Source organism: Pelodiscus sinensis, chromosome 22 (genome assembly GCF_052426305.1).
Source record: "Pelodiscus sinensis isolate ZL-2025 chromosome 22, ASM5242630v1, whole genome shotgun sequence".
NCBI lineage: Eukaryota > Metazoa > Chordata > Testudines > Trionychidae > Pelodiscus > Pelodiscus sinensis.
In genome coordinates this window covers 25,457,916-25,467,029 of record NC_143073.1, presented here as the reverse complement: position 1 = coordinate 25,467,029, position 9,114 = coordinate 25,457,916, and the positions used below count along the sequence as shown (strand labels likewise).

The window sequence follows — 9,114 nt, the reverse complement described above, 5'->3', positions numbered from 1 at the left end:
CCGGAAAAACAATGACGATTTTACAGTAGATCATCATTGCTTTTCCGGAAAAGCAAGTGGCCAGTGTAGACATATTTAGGGAACTAATAAATAACTTTTCTTTATCGGCCCTCTCCACACCACTCATGATTTTATAGACCTCTATCATGTGTGTGATAGTGAATCCATGCGTGTGTGGTGTGCGTCTGGGGATTACATGTGTCATTCTCTCTCTCACACACACACACACACCCTGCACTTCACTCTCCTCTCCCGACCCAAAATGTTACCCCCAAAAATTTCCACTGGAGACCGCCAGCGGTTACAGGAGGGTGGACGTATTGATTGAGGAATTCACACTCCACTAGATGGTTTAGCTAAAGAAGATGAAGCTTCCACTGAAGGTTTAAACTAAAGAGGAACCAGCTCTCCCTCTCACACACCAATACACCCCCCTTCAGTCATTCACACACACTCATTCCTGCCCTCAGGCACTCACACTGTCATATGGGTTGCAGAAGGAGCTTAGGCATGTGGGGGATGGGCCAGTAGGTGCACCCCGGGGCCTGGCTGGAGGTCTCTAGGATCAAGGCGCCTGTCTGGTGAGGGCCCCTATGTGTGGGTAGAGGAAGGGCCGGCCATGGGATTTCTTCCCATCAGAAATTTCCTCTTCTACAGGGAAAAGAAACAACCCACAGCCCTGTCTCCTGGCCTCCCTCCGCTGGCGAACCTGGCTGGGTAACTCCCCGAGTCCCCTTTATGCCTTTCCCTCACCAGTGACGTGACTCTCCTGCTACTACAATTGGGGAAACTGAGGCACAGACCTGCTCAAGGCCGCCCAGGGGGCCAGTGGCCGAGCTGGTCCCACCGCAGGGCTTGCTGCATCAGGCCACGCTGATTTTCTGGTACAGGAAGGGGTGTCCCACCCACATCCCATCCCTCCCTTCCAGGCACTGGAGATGGGAGGGACGTTGGCTCCATCGCCAGTGCCAAACCACCCTGCGGCCCTGAGTCCTGGAGCCTCGGTCGGCTTGTGGGGCTCAGAAGCTGGGCAGATACAATAGTGCAGACACTGGTATCCTCTGGGAGCTAGTCATGCCAGTCGGTTCTGATCAGACTCAATGAAATGTAAGATCAGGCTCTAGGTCAAGTCAGACGATGTTGGGATGAACCCCGAGGTGATCGCCCACAAGGGGGGGGGTGTCTGTCTCTCTCCCGGGACAAGGCTATAGAACTTGTCTAAAAGTCGCTCTGAAAGGAAGGGCCAGGCAGAGGGAGCACATGTCCCCGTTGGGCCCAGAAAGGGCCAGGGCTGTGTAGGCGTCAGCGACAACCCCAGCTCCTCGGAGGGACCCGAGCTGAACCATCCCGGCCCTTCCTCCACAGCAGCTGCGAAGGCCGAACAGTTGGTTCGCGAACACACCTGGCCCATGACATGCGGATCCCCAGGCTGCGGCGTTTGTATCACGCGAGGGGGATGGAGACACCTGGCTTGTATCTCCACATGGGGAGCTCGAACTCTGTAATAATTGTGGTGTGAATCCAACGGTGCAGAGACACTCTTTGGTGCACTAGTATCATTTTCAGGGCGATGTTATCTCATTCCTAGTGGACTGTGCAGAAGTCGGAAGAGCGCCTATGGCCAGTGCTGGGTTCACTGCTTAGCCTGTTGGCATCACAGCTGCATATTTACAAAACAAACTGGATCTTAAGGGAGCAGACTGTGAGGGGCGCACCAGGGGAAAGTGACACCCCCTGTTATAGGCTGGTGAATGGAACCAAGTCACAGTTACTCCCTGACCATTTTTGTTTAAAGGATTCGTTTTCTAGTGACAGTGAGTCACCCTGCCCACTTCCTCAAGAACACTCAGATGCATTTCCTCTATCCACGGAGTATATTAGACCACGATCTGTCCACTGACAGTCAAAGCTGCAGGGACCTTTGGCTCCCAGTTGAAATCACACCGGCAAAGCGCGACGTCGGTCGGCCTGGCAGAGGACGGAGTCGGGATTAGAGTCTCTGCGCCCAGGTGGGGGCTGAGTCGCTGGCACCGTTGGTAAGTCGCTTGTTCCTTTGCAATTGTTGCTGTCACCGTTTTATGCTGTTCGAGGTCACGGGTTGTTAATACTCAACCTTTGGCAGAAGAGCGACGGCTTGTCCAGCAACGCTTAGGCACAGACACCGGCACTTGTGCTGCTCCCTAGGCTGTCCTGAACACCAGTCACCTGCCACTCCTATTTTACACGAGCTCAATGAACAGGTTCCTAGCTAGTCGAATACCTAGATTTACAAGCTCCCAAATATTCATAGATATGTCTCATCTTAAATAAATACCCCTGCACCGTGTTCAAAGACTTAATTGAGTCCCCAAAATAGTGGGGGAGGCAGGGGCGGACTGGCCTGGTGGGGCATCGGGAATTTCCCTATGGGCTGTCCTCCGAAGGGTCAGCCAGAAGGCCGGCTGGCAGCTGCAGGAGGAGGAGGGGGATTGTGACAGAGAGCTGCAGCCCCGCACTTTAAATTCCCCGGCACCGCGCACCGACCATCTACAAGGCACGGTGGGGCCAGGGAGAGCATGCACGGTGTGCTCAAATGCCACGCAACAAGGGATTGTTGAATAAGGCCTACTTGAATAAGGGATCTTCCGGAAAAGGGTTTATTTTCCACAAGATCCCGTCTAGATTGGCGCTTTTCTCTGGCAAAACCCCGAGCCGGAAAAAAGCAGCAGCTATGTTCATGCAAATGCCGTGGGGGATATTTAAATCCCCCCCGGCATTTGCAATTCCGAAGTGTCTCGTTAGCATCCCTTTTCCGGAAAAGGGTGCCAATGTAGACACAGCCCCTATGTTTGCACTACTGTGGGGATTTAAATGGATACCAACTGGAAAACAATGCTTAAAACTCTCCTTTTGCAAAGTTGTGATAATTCAACTAAAAAATGCTGAAAGCCCAGGATTTTACACAGGTTTGGGAATTTAAACAGCAACCAGATAAAATGCTACAAAGCCCGTATGGACGCCCTTCTGGGAACTGAAATGAATACAATTTGAAAAAATAACTTATGTGGAAATTCACATCAAAACAGAAACCGCTCCAATCCTACAATTTGACAAACCTGGGAAAAAGTATCTTGCTGAAGCTAGTGGGAAATGCTTAAAATAATCCATATTAACAGTTCAACGGATTAAAAAGCTTCACATTCGGTCCCACCTGGCCTCTATCTCAGCGTGTCACAGCTCCTACCGCAAGTTTCCTCCATATGTGGGCTCACATCGGTGGCCCGGCGCCAAACCCCGTCCAGCTCTCTCATTTCCCTGGGCGTGGGGGCCAGCCTGCAGCAGAGCTCACGGGACGGGCCCCCAGCAGCCGGAGGGCAGTGACTCACAGTCACCTGGTGCCGCCCCTGAGGCCCCCTGGAAGGTTAACGTGGGTCCCACTCCCCTGGGGGCTGTTTGCCCTGTGGGTCAGTGACCCAGGGCAGCTCTGAATGGCACCAGCTGGAACCGGGAGTGAACCCAGGCCTGGCCTGAACTTCAGCAGGGGCTGGAGCCTCGGGGCAGGACCCAGTGAGGGGGGTTAGCGACCCCTTAAACCAGGGTGGGGCGCCTCAGGACCAGGGCCCGGATGTGGCCCCCAACTTGCCTGGATCTGACCCCGGAAGTTCAGGGCTCCACCATGGGGCCGGAGACACAAAATCCATTGGTTTGGCCCCGAGACGCTGGTGCGCAAGGGGAACGTGGGGAGGGTCTGTCTCCTCCGTCGGGGGCCAGGTCAGAGGGGGGTTGCTTTGGTTTTTGCTTCTCAGTGCGGCCCCCGTCTGACTTGTCTGTGGCCCCCCCACCCCTGAGCCATCCCCTCAAGGACTCAGCATCACCACTCTGGTTTGAATCCAGGGGACATGGGCGCCATGGAAACCAGCTACTAAGGGTTCGGGGCAGAGTGAGCACCCCTTGGGGGGCAGCAGAGACCTACCACACTGGGCCTGGGGGGGAGGGTTCATCTCCCCGCCCCGGGCTGCCCCTTTAAAACCAATTCACCATCCACTCACACTGGCTACAGAACATTTTCATCCTCACACCTTCCCCTCAGCCACCACCAATTCCTGGACCCCCGAGCACTTACCCCCCCCCATTCCTTCCCAATTCCCCTCAGGGCTGGCCCACAACATTTTGGCACCGGAGGCGGGGAGCTCAAATGCCAGACCCCCTCGCTTGGGCCAAAACTTTGAAAGGCTCAATTCTGCCTCCTTCCTGTTCTCCTCTCACGGGGCTGGGCTGCTGCCTACATACGCACCAGCAGCAGACACGTTTCTGCACTCTGCGGCCGAGTGGCACCCGCCCCCCCACATCTGGCCCTAGAGGCGGCCGCCTCAGTTCCACTCATGGCAGGACCAGTCCTGTTTCCCCTCCCCTCAGTCCAGTGGCTCTGTGCTCCCATCTCCCCGCCACCAGGCTGAGGGCTTTATGCCCTCTCTCCCCTTCCACCCGGGCTGGGGGCTCTGACCCCATCTCCTCTCCCCTCTGTGCCCTCAATGCCCTGCTACCCCTATGCCAGGAGTCCGTTGGCTGCCGCCTGTGAGATACAAAAGCTGGATTGGGGTGGGGCTCTCAGTGACTAGGGCTGGCACACCAGGTGCGTAGGCTGAGGACTAACACGATTTCCGTGTCGCTATTTTAGGGAGTGGGGCTAAGAAATGCAGAGGGAAGCAAGCAGAGAAACCTCTCCCCCCTGCCCCCCCGTGCTCATGTGCTGGGGAAGGAGGAACCACCTGGCCATATTGCAAAATATCCTCTAGAAGATTCATTTTAAAACATTGAACTGGTGCGAGGTGCATGTGTGTCCAGCACGGGCCTCCCCTCAGGGAACCGGCCTGCGCCAGCGCCAACCAGACCACAGAGCGCACCTTTCGCAGGGGCCTCCAACCAATGAGAACGACGTTTTAGGGGGTGGTGCCCATCGTGGGTGTAGACAGAGATGGGTTAGGAACAGGGAGCCCAGAGAGGGAAATCGGAGCTCCTGCTGGGATCCCCTCAGCCTGCCCCACCGTCCCTGCCTCCCAGGAGAGGGGTGTCCTTCGCCCTGCAAGGCAGCTGCAGCAAACCCAGCACCATCCCCCGCCCAGCCCGCCGCAGGCAGCATCCGTCACCCTGGTGCCAAAGCCCAGTCACACTTTGGGGTGGGGGCAGGGTCTGGCCCTTACGTTCCTGGGGCCTCTGTGCTGATATTCCGAGGACTTGAGCTACAAACCTTCCTGCCCCCAGCTCAGGGCCGGTGACTCTCATTGCGACCCTGCCCGGCCTCCGTCGAGAACGGCCAGCCCCCGACAGACAGTTTGCGGCTCCAGAGCCCCCCGGCTCAGACCCCAGACCGGCTCCAGCTCCCGCCCCGGCACCATGAAGACGCTTCTCCTCTGCTGCCTCCTCTGGGCCCTGCTGGAGACAGGTGAGAGCGGGGCCGGGAGGGTGCCTGGACCCCTACCCGGTGCAGACAGGCAAAGACCCACCCAGGAGAGTTGCTCTGCAGGAGAGGGGCTCCCCCCCCGGGTGAAATACGCCCCAGCTCTGAGATCTTCTCCCTGGGCTGCTCAGCACCTGTCCCACACGGGGATGGGGGATGGTCCTCACGGTTCTCCCTGGGGAGACGAGGCCTCCTGCCTCGGTTCTCATAGACTCACAGAACCCCCAGGCTGGCAGAGACCTTGGGAGGCATCAAATCCAGCCCCTTCCCAAAGCAGGACCAGCCCAACTCAACCAGCCCAGCCAGGGCTTTGTCCAGCTGGGACTGAAACACCCCTGGGGATGGAGATTCCCCCCCCTCCTCCCTAGGGAACCCAGCCCAGGGCTTCCCCACCCGCCTAGGGAAAGAGTTTTTCCTAATCTCCAACCTAGACCTGCCCCCTGCAACTTGAGCCCATTGATCCGTGTTCTGCCCCCCCTGAGAACAGCCTCTCTCCAGCCTCTTTGCAACCCCCCATCAGGGAGTTGCAGGCTGCTCTCAAGCCCCCCTCCCCTACTCTCCTCTTCTGCAGACTGAACAAGCCCCAATCCCTCAGCCTCTACTCGTAGGTCATGTGTTCCAGCCCCCAAATCATTTTGGTTGCCTCCGCTGGACCCCCTCCAACGTTTCCACATCCTTTCTGTAGAGGGGGGCCCAGAACAGGACACAATACTCCAGATGTGGCCTCACCAGAGCCCAATAAAGGGGAATAATGACATCTCTGGATCTGCTGGCAACACTCCTCCTAATGCCCCTAATTAGCCATCAGCCTTCTTGGCCTCAAGGACGCCCTGTTGACTCCTCTGCAGCTTCTCATCCACTGTAACCCCCAGGGCCTTTTCTACTGAACTGCTGCTTAGCCAGTTGGTTCCCAGCCAGTACCAATGCCTGGGATTCTTCCCTCCCACGTGCAGGACTCTGCACTTGTCCTTGTTGAACCTCATCAGATTTCTTTTGGGCCAATCCTGTAATTGGTCTTGGTCACTTGGACCCGATCCCTGCCCTCCAGTGTATCCACCCTTCCCCCTAGTTGTGCAATAGAGGGACGGACATCGCTGGCACAAAACCAAGAATTTCAGGGTGAGATCCCAGCTGGGTCAATGGGCCGTAGCTCCATTACAATCAATGGGGCTGCAGAGAAGGCTCAGCACTGATGGATCCTGTTGCCTTTGCTTCTCTAGGGGCCTGTGTTTCCTGGTCGGTGGCCCTAACAACTGTACGGGCCCTGTGCAAGCCTGCAGAGAGCAACTGGATTCCTGTGGGATTGTGAGAACAGAAATCATAGAATCATAGGACTGGAAGGGACCTCGAGAGGTCATCGAGTCCAGCCCCCCACCCTCAAGGCAGGATCAAGCTCCGTCTACACCATCCCTGACAGATGTCTATCTAACCTGTTCTTAAATATCTCCAGAGAGGGAGATTCCACCACCTCCCTTGGCAATTTATTCCAATATTTGACCACCCTGACAGTTAGGAATTTTTTCCTAATGTCCAATCTAAACCTCCCCTGCTGCACTTTAAGCCCATTACTCCTTGTCCTGTCCTCAGAAACCAAGAGGAACAAATTTTCGCCTTCCTCCTTGTGACACCCTTTTAGATATTTGAAAACCGCTCTCATGTCCCCCCTTAATCTTCTTTTTTCCAAACTAAACAAGCCCAGTTCATGAAGCCTGGCTTCATAGGTCATGTTCTCTAGACCTTTAATCATTCTTGTCGCTCTTCTCTGTACCCTTTCCAATTTCTCCACATCTTTCTTGAAATGTGGTGCCCAGAACAGGACACAGTGGTAATAGGTAGGTGCAGAGACCTTGAACCAGCCCAGAACACAGGCTGGGTCGGCGTCAGCCCACCCAGAACCAATGGCAGCTGGGTTACAGCAGGGGGCCTGGGAGCCAGGACTCCCGGGTTTTCTCTGTGGCTCTGCAAGGAGGCTGGGGGAGTCTATAGCTGGTCCTGGCAGGGGTGTGGTGTCTGGTGGGTTAGAGCCAGGAGAGTCAGGGCTCCTGGGTTCTCTTTGTGACTCAAGGAAGGGAAGAGAAATCCAGAGGGTGAGGTTGAAGGGTTAGGGTGAAGGGCAGCTAGGGGTACCAGTCCTGCTGGTTCTCTACTGACATGGATTGAGTCGTGCCTCAGTTTCCCCCTCTTTAGATAAGTCATAATCACACCTGATAAGCTTTGCGGGGCGGGGGGGGGGGGGGGGGCAGAGACCTGAAGCTTCATCTCCTCTTTCTCCCATGTAGGGTGGATGAAGAGCCCACTCACTGTGAAGGCCTGTGTGCCCTCCAGCCTGTGCAACCTTGCGCCCCTCTACATGACTTTTATGAACGGGAACTCTGTGAGCGGGAACGTCACCTGCTGTGACAGGGAGGCCTTCAAAACAGCCACTGTTAGAGGTACAGCACCCGCCTTCCTCTCCAGCCTGTCCACTCCCCCGCACCCCCTGCCCTGCCTGGCCCCTTCAGGCCTCTCTGTGGGAAGAGAGAACGGGATTAGGAAAGAGCCTTTATTTCCCTATTGGATAACCCTGAACCCCTCTTTGAGGGGAGGTCGGTGTGCGGGGCTCTAGGCTCGCACCAAGTGTGAACCGGATCCAGGATTCCTTGCTGCAAACCGCTCCCTGCCCCTGCTACCTCCTGTGCTCCAGAGCTGCAGCGCCCCCTGCAGGGGGTCCGGGGCTGAGCAGTGCAGCCCCCAGCTGCTCTCCCTGCCCAGCTGCCCCCTGGGGCATGTCCCCTAAGTTGATTTCATTTGTTCCACTTTTTCTAGTGCCTCCGTATAACGCCACCCCGAACGGCCGGCGCTGTCCAGCCTGTTTCTCTGAGTTCTCCCATCACTGCAAGGAAGAGATCATCGACTGCACAGGCACCCAGACCCACTGCCTGCATATCAGCACCACAGTGAAAAAAGGTAATTGGCATCCGGCTGTTTCTCTGTCCGATCTCCTCACCCTGGAGCCACCACATGTATAGGCAGGCCCCTGTGGTGGGGAACATTAAATGGGGGTCTCTTCTGACTGAAACAGTCTGATGAATTTGAATTCACAAAATGTGTTGAAATTTCTATTTTTAACTGCAGAAAGGTTTGAGCTGAAAAATCTCAGAGCACCGGAGAATTTCTGAGCACTCTCTGGCATAAGAGAGGAGATGAAATTGAAAAGGGAGAAGTGAACTATGATTAAACTAAATGCTTTTTCCAGACATTTACCCATTAATCTGTGGAACTCGCCACCACTGGAAACTGCTGTAGTCAAGAGCTATGTAAGATTCTAAAAGATCTTTGCTTATTGAGAAGAGCTGGAGTGATCATAATGAATGATTAAAAAACCATTGAACCTTCTTTTTCCAATCTTACACTGATTTCTGGCTATTAGCAATATTCTTCACTTTGGTGGTTTGGATACCTTTGTGTGCAGGATCTAGTGCTGGCCACTGATTGAGGCAGGATACTCTCCTGGGCACAGCGCCCTGCACAAGGGCCCCCAGACTGCCGTGGTGTCTCTCGATTTGTAGACTAGCAGGCTCTAAAGTAATACAAGTGAAGTGACAGTACAAACACACCTTGCCTGGGTCTGCTGCAGAAATCTCCCAGCTGGGGGGACCTGGAAGTGCCAGAGATATTTCTTTTTTACTGGTTGTGGA

General features: G+C 55.3%; 1 protein-coding gene across 3 annotated transcripts in view; it reads left to right on the top strand.

Annotated features, from left to right (window-relative positions):
• Positions 1-1,171: 1,171 nt before the first annotated feature.
• LOC142819592 (phospholipase A2 inhibitor gamma subunit B-like) overlaps positions 1,172-9,114 on the top strand; it is a 28,931-nt gene continuing 20,988 nt past the window's right edge. Inside the window, exons 1-3 of one of the 3 annotated variants that reach the window (XM_089772680.1) lie at positions 5,043-5,422; positions 7,717-7,869; positions 8,243-8,383. In XM_089772680.1, the coding sequence (XP_089628806.1) occupies positions 5,374-5,422; positions 7,717-7,869; positions 8,243-8,383 (343 nt within the window). In that variant the 5' untranslated portion in view covers positions 5,043-5,373. Of the gene's footprint in view, positions 2,037-5,037; positions 5,423-7,716; positions 7,870-8,242; positions 8,384-9,114 lie in introns of those variants that run through there. The other 2 variants (XM_089772678.1, XM_089772677.1) reach the window with 2 other exon arrangements.